Source organism: Ornithodoros turicata, unplaced genomic scaffold (assembly GCF_037126465.1).
Source record: "Ornithodoros turicata isolate Travis unplaced genomic scaffold, ASM3712646v1 ctg00000914.1, whole genome shotgun sequence".
Classification (NCBI taxonomy): domain Eukaryota; kingdom Metazoa; phylum Arthropoda; class Arachnida; order Ixodida; family Argasidae; genus Ornithodoros; species Ornithodoros turicata.
The window spans coordinates 218,279-237,604 of NW_026999416.1; the positions used below are offsets into that span (position 1 = coordinate 218,279).

A 19,326-nucleotide genomic window follows, 5' to 3' on the forward strand; every position below is an offset into this window, starting at 1 on the left:
GCGACGGTTTACATCACAAGTGAGGTCAATTGTATTGTTTCATTCCAGATGAACGTGGCACTGTATTGATTGCAAGTGCGTGAGTTACAAAATGAGGTACTGTAATAGCTTTCACGTTGGAAGAGCGCCAGCCTGATATTAACTTCAGTTTATTTGCAGATAGTTCCCTGTCACAACTGTCCCACATGCGAGTCCGTTCGTCGACCATTTCGGGTGAGGATCTGTCCTGTTCGTCAGGATGAACTTGATTCAGCTTTGCGCAGACTGCCTGTTCGAAGTTTTGAGGACAGTGTGGGCGTGCGAGGACTAGCGGATTACCGGATTATTAGTGTCCGTGCAATGTGTGCTCCAATTATGTTTTTTTTTAAATTCCGTGTTAGCGCCGCGAAGCAACTGTGGCTATGAGCGGCGTACAGACGTGGGCAGACAGAGAGAGGACAGCAGGAAGGAATGGGGGACAGAGGGGATAGTATGCGTCCTGGGCCGACTTCAAGGGGAACTGTGCCGACATTCGTGTGGAAAGTCTTCGGAAAACCCGGGAAAAACCTCAGACACCACAGGCGGTGACAGGATTCGAACCCGTGTCTCTTCTCAGTCTCGGCGTGGAAAGCGGCCACCCTAACCACTATGCCACGGGAGCTGGTGCTCCATAAATGTGAACGTCGGAGTTAAGTGAACCGTGTATCCTTTCCATTCGGCAAACGATGATCTACTGTATGTCAATTTACAGGTACGTGCATACCAATAAAATTTAGTGTTGCATGTTTGATGTTCTTGGTGCATCTTCATTCCTTTTCTCTCTCTCTCTCTCTCTTTTTTTTTTTTGCCAATTGTGGAGCCCATCATACTGGGCTCCTGTATTAGGGGGTACGGGTAACACTTCAAGCGGCCGGGACACTGTGGCTCCTGGTGTCAGCAGGGATGCCGTACCAGTTGCTCCAGGGGGCACGGAGTACCTACAGCTTTCGCAGGCACCGCGGGCCTCTTGAAGTCATCTGGCACATTTTTTTTTAAAAATTGTGCCAGTTGATCAGAGGGCACACATCCGTCACTGGGTTTGGAGTGTACACGTGTTCGCCCGCTAGTTGTGCTGCAAATTCTGGTCTTTGACATAGAAAGGTAATATCGTATTAACGGACGGAAGATATTTATGCGAGGACCATTGGGAGACGACAAAGTGTCATGAATCCGGATTGTCGTATTAACGACGTTCGACTGTATGTGCATGTAGTGTATTATGCCTGAGACGAAGACCTCTGAAAAGCTCGAGCTTTTTTTTGCATTCTTGAGGGTATATACAGGGTGGTTCAAAAAACGTGTCATTCGGACTTTATAAAAAAACGGGGCGACGGAAAAATACGGGGTAAACGGCATTTGTGTGGCAACTGAATTTTCCACCTTGAAAACATATTTTCATTTGATTTTATTTGAAATAAATTGAATTTCTTTAATTGAACTCCAAAATTTCCCAAGTCAACCTCACGTTTCTTTTACAGACTTAGAGAGCTCGTAGCGAACTTAGTCAGATCCACTAAGAAATCCGCTCGATATTGCAAATGGAACTGCCCAAAAAAAGTCCCGAAATTGAGGCTTGAAAGTTTCGGGTATTCAACGGCGCACCAAATCAGACGCAAAGATTCGTGGAGAGGAGGACATGCTCCTGCCCCATTGAAAGATAGAAGGTAGAAAAAACACAGGGCGGGAAAAAAGAGGCGGAATCATTTTTGTTTGCCGCTTATCAACGTATGGTGGAATGTCACCTGCCTTGTTATCTGCGCGTCTTGTGCTGCACGCCGGTCCGACGATAAACTGTTCTAGCTTCGTGGGGGCAGGAGCATGTCCTGCCCTCCGCGCATTTTTCCGACTGATTTGGTGCGCTGTTGAATACCCGAAACTCTGAAGCCTCAACTTCGGGACTTTTTTTGGGCAGTACCCTTCGCAATATCGAGCGGATTTCTTGGTGGATCTGACACCACAGGCTCTCTAATTCTGGAAAAAAAAACGTTAGGTTGACTTGGGAAATTTTGGAGTTCAATTAAAGAAATTCAATTTATGTTAATTAAAATCAAATTAAAATAGTTTTGCAAGATGGCAAATTCAGTTGCCACACAAGTGCCCTTTACCCCGTATTTTTCCGTTGCCCCGTTTTTTTATAAAGTCTGAATGACACGTTTTTTGAAAAACCCTGTATACCGGGCATAACAATTTTTTTACAACGACATTTCTCAAGGCATCTAAAATTCGTATTTGGAAGTCGCGTATACGCAAACTCGTCGATCTCTTCAAAACCGTTTTCAAAAATGTTTTTTCTTCGAACCTGCGCGAATTCGAACCGCGGCCTTTCACGACATACTCTGACCAACCGGTATCGTGTAGGGTTCTTCATTTTCGGATTAAACCTGATGTTTCACGATATTTGCACCCCGATCCTTTTTTTCTTCTTCTGAGATTCTGGCATAACCCGATTTCTCTCCGAATTCCGCGAGGTGTCTCAGCCCCGTATACCTTCTCAGTGAGTCACGAAAGGGATGAATCACATTATCAATCTTGTTTCCCAAGAAAACACCTGAATATGTTCCTGCCAGTCACCTGCTAAGTATTACCGGGTGCTCTTTTTGGACTCTTGTTGCAATGGCGTGGTTCATCCCGGCAATTGTATTGGCAGCTTGACTCGCGCGATTTTAGTTTCACCCGGACACTCCCGACACGTGACAGAGCACGCCCGATACTTTCCCGAATCTCTTTTCTAAAAAAATCACCAAATTTGTATCCCCTCCCCAGAATTTCAAAAAACATTAGAACCCGAAAACGAAGAACACTACGCGGTACGACACCGGCGGTTGTCAGTCTCGGCTTATTTGCGGATTGTAGCAAAATTCGACGATGGATATTTAAACTCGCACACTCGTTTCAGGGTTATTTAAATGTAAGGACTTTCAACGAGGATGGTCTTCCATTCCGTGATCTCGCTTTCGACCGAAATCCCCCCTTTAAAGAGTTCGTCGATTAATTTTACGTAATCAGTTATTACTAAACCTCAGATTCCTAGGCAAACGCATATTCTCTCTCTCTCTTCTCTCGTGTGGTTCGTTCCAATAGCGCCATATCAATTCAGGAGCACGAATTGGGTGCTCGGAACCTCCTGTATCGACTTGATAGTACCTATAAATGCACGTGTCATAGTTGGAACTTAAGAACAACTATTTATCAGCCGCACTGCCCCCCCTGGTGATGAAACTCCCCCAGCCCAATATTCATCATGAAGTGGAGTACCCGTAGCTTTAAAGTTTCGTATGTTGTAGCCCAGCGATTCGACTCACACAGTCCCGCATTATTCTTTTGGACGCCTTTTTTCAACCGTTGGGCTTTCAAAACTGATTTTTTTTTTTTCAAACAACTGTCAAAGGCGACGCCAAAAGACACGGACGAAGGCAGGAAAAGATCCAAGTCTTGGACCACACGCCGTATACACCATCTAAGGCCATTTGAAGCACTGTGTGGCCGGGGATTTTGTGCAGAATTCATTCTCGAAAATGGAGGAACGGGTTAAAAAAAAAAAGAAATCACAAGATTCACTGAAACTGCACCTGCCAATGAAACTCCTGAATCATATTCATGAAATGAAGTTATTATTGCATATTTTGCAACATATTCTAGCATCACGTATGTTCTTTAGAGTAAGAGTCTGGATTGTGCAGCTTCCGATAATGTTACATTTGAAGCTTCTAAGCTTTTGTCTGATTGAAGTCTGAAACAACCTTGACAGGTACATGGGTAACAGCACTGTTCAAGTTACATATTTAACCCTTGGACACTGCATGCACATCCACAGAATAGACAGTGGAGAGTCTATGGCAGTTCTCATGCACAGTCTGCTTCATCTCAAGTGTCTTTAGATGCAAATGACATTCAACTCGAATGCAATATTTTAAATTCAGTATTTTACTGCCTCGTTCACTCGACACTTAGTACTTCTGGAGGTATCTGGCGGTACACTTCAGATGCTGACACAATATTGCACAAAGCAGGGATGAGTTCGAGGGAGCACACGTGACAGACAGTGCCGTTATAAGATCATGACACAAAATATTGAACGTCGTGCAGCCGTGTTCAATGAATCACTGTCGAATATCATCAGAAAGGCGACATCGGCACACTTCAATAGAATGATTACATGACAGGAATTTCAGGAAGAAGAAGCTTAATACAAAAAAAAAGTTATTCCAATGACATCAACACCAGAAGACATCTTGACACAAAGGAGAGCCTCAGTACGTTCACACAGACGTAATCCGTAAGTGTTCCACCCTTATTTAAAGTGCACCCTCAGGTGACGCTGTAGATGATGATTCCGTTTAAATGCACACCGACAGACGGAACACGGGTAGTTCCTCTGGCCCACGTGAACTGCTTCCGAATGCCTGTCGAGAGAGACCTTCTGCGAAAATCCCCTGAAGCATACTTGGCAAACATAAGGTCTCTCTCCAGTGTGAATTCTCTTGTGCATTTTCAGATTAGCCGTGTAATCACTGGAGTAGTTACAGATACTGCACCGGTGTCTCTTTGTAGCTTTGCCCAGTACGGGGCTGTGCTCAGAACGGTTCACACCTGCGACAATAAGAATGAATATGATGAAGTATTGCGACCAACACTCACATATTATGACAACGAATACATTGCGCAGTAACGACGAATACAAGTAAGGGAAACAAGGCAGGGGCAACGCCACCGAGGCAGTGCAAGCCTGCCTACTCGTCGACGTGACGTGACGACTAGGAGCCATCCAATCAGGATCGTGTTTTCAACGGCCGCAGCCAACCACGAATGTCCTTTCACCGGTCGTAGTCATGGAAACGAGCCGCCGACAGCCGCTTGGGCAGCCACTGTCGTCTGCGACTAATGAACGTCCCCAATATCTACCCCGAAATCATTGCGGTCCTTCAACTCGTCGTTCTCCGCAAACCTCAGAAAAGCGAATCATAATATCAGCCAAGAGAGCTATTTGTGGCAACCTAGCTCTCCTTCCTTTTATTATCCCCTGCTGCAGGAGAAAAGGGACAAGCTATTGTAAAGCTCGCACAAGCGTTTGAATACCGCAGTCATTCACTGTCCCAATTCCTAGCAGAAATGTGAAGAATATTGTTTCTCCTCCCAGTGTCACAGCAGTGGCTTGCCTTCCTGTTCACTTCATTTCACTCGAAGATTCCCCGACGACATATCAAACCCGACATATCATAGCACCCGATTTCTCCCCAAATTCTCGTGCGTAAATAGCACCCGCGTCTTCCCCTAACGAATTAAAAAAAAACCATCAAACTCGAAAACGAACATGGATACATTGTATCTTGCGTACGTCAGTTTCCCGTGAAACCCATTATTTCAATTCAATTGGAAGCTGAGTGTGTGAGGGAGACGGGGTCAAATTGCTGGGCTTCTGGGGCCTTTTCTGGCAGGTGCCTTTCTTGGGGAGGGGAAAGACTGCAACTGTAGTAGCACCTTCCTCGTAGAAATGCCACAGTAACTTCGACGCAATAAGGGGGCAGGTATACTAAACAAAAAATTGTCTGGAATGTGCAGAAGTTAGGATTATACACGGCATATCAACCTTTTTCATACAGAAATATCAACCCCAAGACCACACACCCTCGAGCACTCGAGCAACATTTCATGTAGTGGATAGCAGCTGTACTATTTCCCACTTATTTTTGCTACAATGTATGCTATTGTAACTACAGCGTTGCATATTTTTTTGCTCTTTTTTTGTATTTCTCTGTTTATTTTTGCGTTTTGACTTTTGGTATTTGTGTTTAAATTTAATTTATGTAGTACTCGCATTTGTTAGTTTTTGCTTCACCTCATGCCGTGCAGCTCCGGCTATTTCTTTTCGCTAATTTAGATGCAAATGACGTTCAATTTGAATGCAATATTTTTAACTCAGTATTTAACTGCCTCGTTCACTAGAAGCTTAGTGTACCCGGAGGTAAACTTGAGATGCTGCCACAACGCTGCGCACAAAGCGGGGATGAGTCCGAGTGAGCACACGTGACAAGCAGTAATGTAAAAGCGATGGCACAAAATATCTATTGAACGTAGCGCTGACGTGTTACGTGAACCCACTGTCGAATATACCAATAAGAAAAGGTTACACGGCACTCTTCAATGACCAAGCGACAGATCATGCAGATACGAAAGGGGTACAAGGAACAGGAATGTTAATCAGGAAAGTTCTTCCAATGACGTCAACACCAGAAGACGTCTTGATGCAAACGAGAGGCCTCAGTGCACCCGCACAAACTCAATCCGTTCCACCTCATTTAAGGTGCACCCTCTGGTGACGCCGTACATAGTCCTTCCGTTGGAACGCCCACCCGCAGACAGAGCACGCGAAGTCCCTCTGGTTCTCGTGCACCGCTTTGGAATGTCTGTCCAGGGTATTCTTGGAGGAAAACGCGCTCCCGCAGACGGAGCACGCGAAGTTCCTCTGGCCTTTGTGGATAGCTACCAGATGTCTGTCCAGGGAGAACTTTTGCGAAAAACCTTTCGAGCACACTGGGCACACGAAGGGCTTCTCCCCGGTGTGTGTTCTCTCGTGGACCCTAGTGCGAGCCTTGTAGGGACTGGAGTAATCGCACAAGCTGCACCGGTGCCTCCCTGGAGGCTCCTGCGCAGCAGGCGCAGGGGGCGTGCGGGCGCGGCGGCTCAAACCTGCAGGAGGAAGGACAGACACGACTAAGTATGTCGACCAATACAGCAGGGGGGCAACGAGGCAGGGGCGACAGTGATGTGGTTACATAATTGCGCAATGTTTGCTCTGCATCTCTGTTCCTTACCTGCAACGCACACACAAGCACGTACAAGAAGAAAGAAGTAAATAAACCCGGGTGCGCTAAGTCGCATCACGTGAGCCAGCTGAGAAACATCTCACACCCACATCACACGATTTAGCATATGCACTGCCCCAACTGGTGATGAAACTCTCCCAGCCCAATCTTCATCATCAAGTAAAGTCACCGTAGCTTTAAAGAGGTTGATCCGTTTCGTACGTTGTAGTCCAGCGATTCCACTCACAAAATCCAGCATTGTTCTGTTGAACGCTTATTTTCTAACTGTTGGGCTTTCAAAACTGATTGTTTTTTTTTTTCAAACAGCCGTCAAAGGCGACACCCCAAACAAAAGCCCCCCCCCCCCCAAACAAAAAAAAAAAACGGACATTTTGGGAAAAAAAACTTTTTTTACTCGTCTCCGGAAAAACTGCCCAGAATTTGCAGGGGACAAAATTCAAAAATGTAAATTTTCGTGCCTTCGATGCGTTCCAACCCGCCAACAGTGCCTTAGGTGCCTGTAATTCGTCAGCAACCACCAACTTAGAGCTCCGTCTGGCTGCTCCAAGCGATCGTCATCGCGTTCACATAACGTCGGAGTTCTCGTCGGAGAGGACGGGTTGTTCCAATTACCTATCGCTGAGTAGACAGCAGTCTCATGGGATGCTCTGCTCTGAATTTATGCCTAGACTGTAAACACTACTCAAGTTTCTAGCTCATTGTATGCTGTGGCTTGATGAGAAAACAACGAAGTTGTACGCCGGCTTGACGCAACAAATAACAATTTAATGCAGACGTTTCGTCTCCCATCTGGGGGACATAATCAGAATGATGATGTAAATGAGACGAAGCGTCTGCATTAAATTGTTATTTGTTCCGTCAAGCCGGTGTGCAACCTCGTTATTTTCTCATCATGACTTCTCCTGGGTTCTAGAATATTTTTGCATCGATGCTGTGTCTTGGCCGGCAATGCTTCGACTCAGCAGTAACCGTGTTTGGTTCCATTTTTTCTTTTCTTTTTTGAAAAAAAAAGAAAGAAAACGGCTTCTTTCGAGCGATTCCAAATTTTCGGAAATTTTGTATCTCTAACATCAAAACTCATCAAATGAACAGTGAAAGCGACACCCAAAAGCCAACGATAAAGTTCACAACTACAAAACTGTCACAACTACCACGCCGAAAGCCCTCTAAATTGCAAGTCAAAGATTGGAAACATCTGCCTTACATCATCTTATGCATCCAATGCATGCACACGTTTTTCAGAAAGCAAGTTTTGACAAATACATTGCTAACAACATCATTCACATCTCAACATTGTACATACTTGCTGGGCTAAAAGGGACAGGCATGATGCATATGATGTGTGGCTTCTAGTGCCTTTCAGCGTAAATGATATTCAACGGAAATGTCCTTCTTGTCCTTTTTTTTTTTGTCGCAATGCAATGTTTTACTAACATGCTCACTCTGCAGTTAGTAATTCTTGAAGTACCCTTCGGATGCAAGCACAATGTTACTAGGCGAACGCGCGAAATAATGCACAACACTTCGGTACCCGATGAGTAAAAAAAAAGTTAATATTCCTGTTAAAGAGTATCAGCGCGAGAACATAAAGGGAGGAAACGACAAATAGGAGCACATAATGTTACACGAAGTAAAAATAGTGGCACGCGTATTTCATGCCGCATATCAATCTTGAGGCAAACAGAGACAAGAAATATATATATATATATATATAGGTATTCAATAAAGATCAGAAGTGGAGACGGTGCTTCTACAGGATAAGGAATAAAAGGGGGACTTTATTAAAAACTAAGAGGGGGTATTCGACGTTTCGACAGCAGCGCTGTCTTCAACAGGAATGGGATACTATGGTGACGCAAGACAATTGCAAAGAATGAGAGGGGAATATGTACAAGGAGAGAGGGCAGCACACGTGCTTTCTCAAACAAAGGTAAAGGGGTACAATGAATCATAGGCAGTCAAGTTCTTCGCCGGAGGGCAATGATTTCCTGGGGTGACCAACCGGGGAGTCTGAAAGAGATACAAAAGAGTGTATGTATTCTGAGAGAATTAGGAATTTAGGTTGCGAACTGTTGAGAGGACGCCGGGGTCCTCGTTGATCTGGCTTTTAAATTTGTAGATCAGGAACGATTCTCTTTGTTCTCTAAGGCGTTGGGATGGAAAACCCGATTGCAGAACGAAAATGGCTATGTCGTTAATTGAGTGGCCGGGTTTACTAAAATGTCGAGACACTGGCAGATTAGGTTTCTTTGATACGTCGGACCTGTGGTTGTTGAATCGGATTCGGAAGGATGTAGCTGTTTGACCGATATATTGGGCCTTGCACTCATTACATTGAAGGAGATAAAGGACGTTAGAAGAGTTGCAGTTAAATAGACCATTAATTTTTGTGCGATAGTTAGAATTTGTGCTTTCTACTCTTGTAGCAGTTTGCATTAATTTACAGATCTGGCATCTGCGTCAGTTGCATGGTTGACAACCGTTGTGTTCCGAGGACTTGTTTAACTTGGCGTTCACAAGTCTGTCTTGGATGTTCCTTGCTCGACGATAAGTAACGCGGGGTGGTTCCGGAAACACCTGACTCATGCGATCAGATTGGGTGAGGATTGCATAGTGCCGTTTAAGTATGCGGTTTACGTCCGGGGCATAACCGTTGAAGCTAATAGTGAGGTTTACCGAAGAATTCTTATCAGCTCGGGGCTGTGTTTGGAATAGGTTCTCTCGATCGGTTGATCTAGCTCTGGCTATGGCATCTTTTACGACCTGATTAGGATATTTTCTATCTGCGAAAGTTTCTTCAAGGCTCTCAAGATGATTGTCTAGTTCATCATCGTTAGAACATATTCTCCGGTAACGCAGCGCTTGACTATAAGGGATAGCTAGCTTAGTGTGCCTGGGGTGGCAACTCTGGAACGATAGATATTGTTGGGAGTCGGTAGGCTTGCGATACAGACTGGTGGTTATGATTCCATTATGTAGTTTAACTTCCACATCCAGAAAATTAACAGCTGAGGAGGAGTAATTGATACTGTAAATTCAATACTGGGATGTACTTGGTTAAAGTCGTTAACAAACAACTGAAGGTCGCATTCGGAGTGGGGCCAAATAATGAATATATCATCTAGGAATCGCTTATATAGGAGTGGCTTCAGTGCACAATTTCTGAGGAACGGTTCTTCCAAGGATGCCATGAAGATATTTGCATAGTTAGGGCCCATTTTTGTTCCCATTGCTGTACCGTTGACCTGTATGTAGTGTTCGTCGTCGAATTCAAAGTTATTGCATGTTAGGATCAGATTCAGGAGCTCCGTGAGGACAGACGTATCATAACCCTGATCGGGTTGATTCTTAAATGCACGCTCTGCTGCTGCTATTCCATCTGAGTGAGGAATGGTAGTATACAGGGAAGTGACATCTAGGGTTGCTAACAGACAGTTAGGGGGAACGTTTATTTTACTATATCTTGAAGGAAATGGTTGGTATCCTTAACGTATGAGTCGAATTTAGACGGGATGGGCTTGAGGAGATGATCCACGAATGATGAAAGATTCTCAGTGGCTGTACCATTACAGGAAACAATCGGTCTTCCGGGGTTACCCGGCTTATGTATCTTGGGGAGCATGTAAAATCTACCAGGCCTAGGGTCCTTTGGGAGTAAATACTGGTACAAGCTCTCGTCAATCTTTTTAGCGTTTTTTTAATCTTGTTAGGACTTTGGTTACATTGGCACTAATTTCGGGGGTAGGGTCAGTTTCGAGAGGTCTGTAAAATTCCGCGCACTGAAGTTGGCGGAGGCCTTCTGTAACGTATGATTGTTTATCCATTACAACTATCGCGCCTCCTTTATCTGCCCTCTTAATTACGATATCCTTGTCGTTCTCTAATGCCGACAAGCTTTCTTGCTCCTGCTTAGTGACGTTATACCTGAGTTTGCGTTTGGCGCTGTCCTGATACGCACGGAAGATATCCTTCTGAACTGCTTTAATGTACAAATCAAGGGTTTTATCTCGGTTAGGTTCTGGAGTGAACTCTGATTTTATACGAAACGGATTACTGTTCGACTCTGTCTTTTCATGAAAATATTCTGCAAGCCGTAGCCTCCGGGCAAAGTTATCAAGATCTAAATGTAACTGGTATTCATCCACTCTTGCATCATTAGGGCAGAACGATAATCCTTTACCAAGTAAGGAACGATCGGAGTTCGTAAGTTCACGTGAAGAAAGGTTGATAACGTTACGATCTTTTGGTTGTCGGTCGGCATCACGCATTGGAGGGGAATTATTAGTTAGGTGCGTTTCAGGGGCGTGCTGCAGATTAGGGTTTGAGGCTATGGCAGAAGTGCACAAGAAATTGGGCGCGTTTGAGGCGGTGTTATCGGCGGTATGATGTTGTATGTTATCCCGAGTGAGCTTTTTTTCTTTCTGTAGTTTTAGGCTCACTCGTTTCTTTTGAAAGAACTCGTCTAGTTCTGCTCTATGAGACTCTGATAAGGTGGTTTCGTTTGAGACGGTGTTTGCCTCCTCTGACAGGGAATTTATTGTATCTTGACACTGCATAACTAGTATTTTTGTTAGGGCTAGGGACGTATTGTGCAGGGTTGATAACCACTCTTTTTCAAGGTTTTGGTTAAGAGGAAACGTAGATATCTTACGAATCTGCAGTCCTCGCGGGCATTTTCCACTCCTTTCATATGTTACAAGAGTATTAAGGTGAGAGGAGTAGCGCGCAATTTTGTCCGCGATTTTTCTGAGTTGGAAAAACGCCTGAGTGTCACTGCTAGTAGTTTCGCCGGGATAAATTGGTTCAGACTCACCGGTTAGTCAATCCTGCTTCTTAGACGTCTTCTGAACGTGGACGTGGCTCCGACTGCTCGCTGCTGCTTCCTGGATTGTGGGCCATACTGGATCAGGCGTCCCGGTGCCTCCTTCCTTGTGGACAGGCAGCCGACGTAGAAGCCGGGGCAGTAGGGTTCGCACTCGGTCTGCTATCTGCCGGACTCCCTCGAAGTTAGGGTGCAGGCCGTCGGCTGCTAGGACTCTCGTCGGGGGTTGTCGATGAAAGCCGTGATCCAGAAAGTAGAGGTCCGGCGATCGCTTGCACAGGTCTCGCAGCCGCATGTTGAAGCCGTACGCCCGTGGGTTACATTGGAACTCACGGCGCCTGTCGGGATAAGATCGACGGCGGTTGAAGGAGCGGGGTAGAATAAGAGTACATACTACAAGATCGATGTTCCCGCGGGAACGAATGTGATCCAGAAGCTGCACGTAGTGCCGGATGGCCGAGTCGGGGTCGCTGTATGGCATGTCGTTTGTCCCACAGTGCAGGACGACGACGCGCACGCTGGGGGGTAGCTGGTCAACCTCCTCCAAGAAGTCCGCAATGCGCCCTCCGCTCCTGGTCACGAACATCGTTGGGGCAGTTCGGGATCTGGGGTCAAAATGGAACCGTAAGTGTTTAGTTTGCGAGTCACCAAGAACAGCAACAACGGGGGCATAAAAAGGTACTTCCTGATGGGCATCTTGGGTCCGCTTCTGTCGGTGGTCATTGTAGATGTACAAGTTGAAATAAACGAATGCGGTTGACCACGAAAAATAAAGGTATTCAATAAAGATCAGAAGTGGAGACGGTTCTTCTACAGGATAAGGAATAAAAGGGGGACTTTATTAAAAACTAAGACGGGGTATTCGACGTTTCGACAGCAGCGCTGTCTTCAACAGGAATGGGATACTATGGTGACGCAAGACAATTGCAAAGAATGAGAGGGGAATATGTACAAGGAGAGAGGGCAGCACACGTGCTTTGTCAAACAAAGGTAAAGGGGTACAATGAATCATAGGCAGTCAAGTTCTTCGCCGGAGGGCAATGATTTCCTGGGGTGACCAACCGGGGAGTCTGAAAGCGATACAAAAGAGTGTATGTATTCTGAGAGAATTAGGAATTTAGGTTGCGAACTGTTGAGAGGACGCCGGGGTCCTCGTTGATCTGGCTTTTAAATTTGTAGATCAGGAACGATTCTCTTTGTTCTCTAAGGCGTTGGGATGGAAAACCCGATTGCAGAACGAAAATGGCTATGTCGTTAATTGAGTGGCCGGGTTTACTAAAATGTCGAGACACTGGCAGATTAGGTTTCTTTGATACGTCGGACCTGTGGTTGTTGAATCGGATTCGGAAGGATGTAGCTGTTTGACCGATATATTGGGCCTTGCACTCATTACATTGAAGGAGATAAAGGACGTTAGAAGAGTTGCAGTTAAATAGACCATTAATTTTTGTGCGATAGTTAGAATTTGTGCTTTCTACTCTGGTAGCAGTTTGCATTAATTTACAGATCTGGCATCTGCGTCCGTTGCATGGTTGACAACCGTTGTGTTCCGAGGACTTGTTTAACTTGGCGTTCACAAGTCGTTCTTGGATGTTCCTTGCTCGACGATAAGTAACGCGGGGTGGTTCCGGAAACACCTGACTCATGCGATCAGATTGGGTGAGGATTGCATAGTGCCGTTTAAGTATGCGGTTTACGTCCGGGGCATAACCGTTGAAGCTAATAGTGAGGTTTACCGAAGAATTCTTATCAGCTCGGGGCTGTGTTTGGAATAGGTTCTCTCGATCGGTTGATCTAGCTCTGGCTATGGCATCTTTTACAACCTGATTAGGATATTTTCTATCTGCGAAAGTTTCTTCAAGGCTGTCAAGATGATTGTCTAGTTCATCATCGTTAGAACATATTCTCCGGTAACGCAGCGCTTGACTATAAGGGATAGCTAGCTTAGTGTGCCTGGGGTGGCAACTCTGGAACGATAGATATTGTTGGGAGTCGGTAGGCTTGCGATACAGACTGGTGGTTATGATTCCATTATGTAGTTTAACTTCCACATCCAGAAAATTAACAGCTAAGGAGGAGTAATTGAATGTAAATTCAATACTGGGGATGTACTTGGTTAAAGTCGTTAACAAACAACTGAAGGTCGCATTCGGAGTGGGGCCAAATAATGAATATATCATCTAGGAATCGCTTATATAGGAGTGGCTTCAGTGCACAATTTCGAGACGAGTTCTTTCAAAAGAAACGAGTGAGCCTAAAACTACAGAAAGAAAAAAAGCTCACTCGGGATAACATACAACATCATACCGCCGATAACACCGCCTCAAACGCGCCCAATTTCTTGTGCACTTCTGCCGTAGCCTCAAACCCTAATCTGCAGCACGCCCCTGAAACGCACCTAACTAATAATTCCCCTCCAATGCGTGATGCCGACCGACAACCAAAAGATCGTAACGTTATCAGCCTTTCTTCACGTGAACTTACGAACTCCGATCGTTCCCTACTTGGTAAAGGATTATCGTTCTGCCCTAATGATGCAAGAGTGGATGAATACCAGTTACATTTAGATCTTGATAACTTTGCCCGGAGGCTACGGCTTGCAGAATATTTTCATGAAAAGACAGAGTCGAACAGTAATCCGTTTCGTATAAAATCAGAGTTCACTCCAGAACCTAACCGAGATAAAACCCTTGATTTGTACATTAAAGCAGTTCAGAAGGATATCTTCCGTGCGTATCAGGACAGCGCAAAACGCAAACTCAGGTATAACCTCACTAAGCAGGAGCAAGAAAGCTTGTCAGCATTAGAGAACGACAAGGATATCGTAATTAAGAGGGAAGATAAAGGAGGCGCGATAGTTGTAATGGATAAACAATCATACGTTACAGAAGGCCTCCGCCAACTTCAGTGCGCGGAATTTTACAGACCTCTCGAAACTGACCCTAACCCAATGTAGCCCAATTAGTGCCAATGTAACCAAAGTCCTAACAAGATTAAAAAACGCTAAAAAGATTGACGAGAGCTTGTACCAGTATTTACTCCCAAAGGACCCTAGGCCTGGTAGATTATACATGCTCCCCAAGATACATAAGCCGGGTAACCCCGGAAGACCGATTGTTTCCTGTAATGGTACAGCCACTGAGAATCTTTCATCATTCGTGGATCATCTCCTCAAGCCCATCCCGTCTAAATTCGACTCATACGTTAAGGATACCAACCATTTCCTTCAAGATATACGTAAAATAAACGTTCCCCCTAACTGTCTGTTAGCAACCCTAGATGTCACTTCCCTGTATACTAACATTCCTCACTCAGATGGAATAGCAGCAGCAGAGCGTGCATTTAAGAATCAACCCGATCAGGGTTATGATACGTCTGTCCTCACGGAGCTCCTGAATCTGATCCTAACATGCAATAACTTTGAATTCGACGACGAACACTACATACAGGTCAACGGTACAGCAATGGGAACAAAAATGGCCCCTAACTATGCAAATATCTTCATGGCATCCTTGGAAGAACCGTTCCTCAGAAATTGTGCACTGAAGCCACTCCTATATAAGCGATTCCTAGATGATATATTCATTATTTGGCCCCACTCCGAATGCGACCTTCAGTTGTTTGTTAACGACTTTAACCAAGTACATCCCCAGTATTGAATTTACATTCAATTACTCCTCCTCAGCTGTTAATTTTCTGGATGTGTAAGTTAAACTACATAATGGAATCATAACCACCAGTCTGTATCACAAGCCTACCGACTCCCAACAATATCTATCGTTCCAGAGTTGCCACCCCAGGCACACTAAGCTAGCTATCCCTTATAGTCAAGCGCTGCGTTACCGGAGAATATGTTCTAACGATGATGAACTAGACAATCATCTTGAGAGCCTTGAAGAAACTTTCGCAGATAGAAAATATCCTAATCAGGTCGTAAAAGATGCCATAGCCAGAGCTAGATCAACCGATCGAGAGAACCTATTCCAAACACAGCCCCGAGCTGATAAGAATTCTTCGGTAAACCTCACTATTAGCTTCAACGGTTATGCCCCGGACGTAAACCGCATACTTAAACGGCACTATGCAATCCTCACCCAATCTGATCGCATGAGTCAGGTGTTTCCGGAACCACCCCGCGTTACTTATCGTCGAGCAAGGAACATCCAAGACAGACTTGTGAACGCCAAGTTAAACAAGTCCTCGGAACACAACGGTTGTCAACCATGCAACGGACGCAGATGCCAGATCTGTAAATTAATGCAAACTGCTACCAGAGTAGAAAGCACAAATTCTAACTATCGCACAAAAATTAATGGTCTATTTAACTACAACTCTTCTAACGTCCTTTATCTCCTTCAATGTAATGAGTGCAAGGCCCAATATATCGGTCAAACAGCTACATCCTTCCGAATCCGATTCAACAACCACAGGTCCGACGTATCAAAGAAACCTAATCTGCCAGTGTCTCGACATTTTAGTAAACCCGGCCACTCAATTAACGACATGGCCATTTTCGTTCTGCAATCGGGTTTTCCACCCCAACGCCTTAGAGAACAAAGAGAATCGTTCCTGATCTACAAATTTAAAAGCCAGATCAACGAGGCCCCCGCCGTCCTCTCAACAGTTCGCAACCTAAATTCCTAATTCTCTCAGAATACATACTCTTTTTTTGTATCTCTTTCAGACTCCCCAGTTGGTCACCCCAGGAAATCATTGCCCTCCGGCGAAGAACTTGACTGCCTATGATTCATTGTACCCCTTTACCTTTGTTTGACAAAGCACGTGTGCTGCCCTCTCTCCTTGTACATATTCCCCTCTCATTCTTTGCAATTGTCTTGCGTCACCATAGTATCCCATTCCTGTTGAAGACAGCGCTGCTGTCGAAACGTCGAATACCCCGTCTTAGTTTTTAATAAAGTCCCCCTTTTATTCCTTATCCGGTAGAAGCACCGTCTCCACTTCTGATCTTTATTGAATACCTTTATTTTTCGTGGTCAACCGCATTCGTTTATTTCAACTTATATATATATATATATATATATATATATATATATATATAAAGGTGATGCTAAAAATTATGATAAAAAAAGGTTACAAACTGCATATCAAAGATGTGCATAGTGATTTTCTACTTACACTTGCTACGTAAATCAAAGCCCGCCTTTCATATTTAACAATACATCCTTGCCATGAACAGGCATGTGCATAATCACCAGCAACCTTGACCATGTAAGGTTGTTCACATTCAATATGCAGGAATATGTACGTTTGTGTGCCAAAGCGTTTGCGAGAGGCAACCTCTTCAGTGTGTGCAATGAGTAAAAAAATAAACCTCAGCAGTCTAAGTAATCAGAAAGTAATCTTGCTAAGGAAATAAAAGCACGAATTCAACATTTAAGATACATCCTTGCCACGAAAAAGACATGTGCACGCTCATGAGCAAGCCTGACCTGGTGACGTCACTCACACTAAATATGCAGGAATGTGGATGTTTGTGTGTTAAAGCATTTGTGAGCAATCCTTTCAAAGCGAGCGTCCTTTTCAGCGAAGACTCCCACATACTTGTGGAACACATTCATCATTGGGTCTGCATCTGCACATGGAGACCTTATGTTCCTTCTCCTCGCAGGTGATGCTTTCGCCTAAACCCATCATGCACAAATGGTCCCTGTATGAAGAAAGCCATCATGTAACTAAACATTGTTTTTTGTTAGCATCGGAAGAGTTGCCAAACGGGCAGTGCTGTCTTCCTACAGGGAAAAAAATAGCAGGAGTTTGACTTACAAACGTATGCTATACGTGCAGCCAAAGAGCTAGAAGGCTCATTCATTGAAAAACATGAATAAAACAGCTTACATCAACATGCGGCCATCGCCTCAAGCAGTTCACGCTGCTGTTCATAGCCACAGTTGCTAATAGCAAAAAAAAAAAAAAAACTATCCAGGGTACGATGTACACGTCAAGCATGCTCTATCCACCCACACTAGTAAAGTTGGCTCCACCTGGTTGCAGGCGTGCGTTCGGTGAAGCCCACACCTGTGAACAAGCTTAGAATCGTCTTTCCTACAGCGCGTGCTTTGCACTTCAACATTAAAATTGATTCCAATGGTTTTGCAGCAGAACGGGAAAAAAAGTCCGCAAATGATGGTATGGAGTGAAGCGCGTTCATTCTTAAGAACGAATTTTGTCACAGATAGTGCGCTACAACGTACCCACGAAAAAAAAATCATTGCATATTAAACAGAGCGCAAAAAACCCAGCGTGATGCTATGCATCGAAGCCCGCACGCGTTCGAAATAAAAAACAAAAACCTGAGCAGGAAGAAGCACGTGATCGAGAAAACATCGATAGTTGACGCTGTGCAGTGAAGCTGGTTTGAGAGAAAAACAATTTCAATTATCAAGAAACCCTATAGAGCCCTGAAGCTTGGGCTCCTTTTTCTTTTAGACTGCGTGCGTTGCACTTCAACGCACGGAATTAAATAAATCAAGCAGAATGACAAAGCATGGTAGTCCTATGCGGTGAAGCTCAAGATTGTTTCTCGTGGTTCGTACCTTGCAGTGAAGCTTCGCACGTACTCAATCTCAAAAGGAAGACTCAACCCAAGCTGAGTACGGAGAAACACAATTTCACATTGCCTTCGAGGCTCTCCCAGAACATTCTCGGGGAAACACAGCCAACGTATATATTTCATGCAACACACCTCGCACGCGTTCCTTCGAAACGGAGCACAGCTGCAAGCACAATTACAAATATACGTTCAGGGTGATCGCACATTACGTCACAACTTCGATTACAACGTCGATTCTTCGGTTACTCAACTTCAATTCGATTCAACTTCGATTACACAGCGTCACACAAGTTCATATCGGAAAAATGGGCTTACCTTAAGAGCATGACAGTTACAAACATCATGCACATAGATTCACGAACCCGTCACGCGACGCTGTACAGCAGGGCAGGGAAACATTAATTTCGGCCGCGTCGACAGCTCGCACGATTTTAGCCTGCCCGCGCACGTTTCACACGCCGTTGCTACGCATGCACAACACAAGTTTGAATACATGGTCTGCGGGTGATTGCGACGCCCATGCGCGTTACAGACATCTCAAAATATCGCGCATCTTCCAGGCTTACAAATCTACCCCGAAGTCTACAAAGAGTAGAAGAATGTCTACAATTTACCGTGCTGGGTGCCATCTGCGCAGAAAACTAGATAGCCGGAACACAGGCGCGTAATATACCCCTCCCGGTCTGTTCTCCCAACACGTTCACTAAGGCCACCTGTTTAATGTCAATATTGGCTCGATTCCGCGTGGTTGTAAATCACTCTTTCCGAGAAACTGGGTCACCAAGCCAGTCAGCCGATCCCGTGCCACAGTGTGTTCCAGCCATCTGTTTTATATAAAAGCTTCCGCAGTTTGGGGTCATGAAGTCATACAACGTGGAGCGGCGTTTGGTGATGTTGCAGGAGGGTGGTTTCATTTATAGTCGAATGATGCCCGCCGGTCACATTTTTTTATTTTTCTAAAAAAAAAAAAAATGTTATCCCACCCACAAAGAGATTCATAAGTTGCTTGACCACAGGTCTCAGCGAGATTTTCTTCTCAGTCCACGACGCTTCGAAGCAACCGGCGCGATTTCGCGGCTTAAATTATTTCC

The 19,326-nt window shown here is 44.8% G+C and overlaps 2 protein-coding genes across 4 annotated transcripts; both read right to left on the minus strand.

Moving 5' to 3' along the window:
• Positions 1-3,919: 3,919 nt before the first annotated feature.
• LOC135375661 (zinc finger protein 583-like) lies at positions 3,920-6,787 on the minus strand (the record flags this gene model as incomplete). Its single annotated transcript, XM_064608326.1, has 2 exons — positions 3,920-4,787; positions 6,315-6,787. Coding segments are annotated over 2 exons (951 nt in total), but the record flags the coding sequence as incomplete, so codon positions are not given.
• On the minus strand, positions 6,623-18,921 carry LOC135375668 (uncharacterized). Of its 3 annotated transcripts, XM_064608330.1 has the most exons (3): positions 18,551-18,588; positions 11,656-12,269; positions 6,623-6,705 (listed from the first exon to the last, which is right to left on the minus strand). In XM_064608330.1, the coding sequence occupies exons 1-2, from the start codon at positions 18,583-18,585 to the stop codon at positions 11,663-11,665; spliced, it is 642 nt and encodes a 213-aa protein (XP_064464400.1). In that variant the 5' UTR covers positions 18,586-18,588; the 3' UTR covers positions 6,623-6,705; positions 11,656-11,662. The 3 variants fall into 3 exon arrangements, 2 of the variants coding, with proteins under 2 accessions (XP_064464400.1, XP_064464399.1); XR_010417327.1 differs by lacking the exons at positions 6,623-6,705; positions 18,551-18,588 and adding an exon at positions 18,850-18,921 and having other exon boundaries at positions 8,572-12,269; XM_064608329.1 differs by lacking the exon at positions 6,623-6,705 and having other exon boundaries at positions 8,572-12,269.
• Between the last annotated feature and the right edge of the window lie 405 nt (positions 18,922-19,326).

Bases quoted from the DNA above. Each gene is read 5' to 3' on its own strand.
- LOC135375668 (XM_064608330.1), bottom strand. From the start codon at position 18,585: ATGTGCATGATGTTTGTAACTGTCATGCTCTTAAG. The intron at 12,270-18,550 runs GTAAGCCCATTT...TTTTGACCCCAG, and splicing joins GTAACTGTCATGCTCTTAAG to ATCCCGAACTGCCCCAACGA.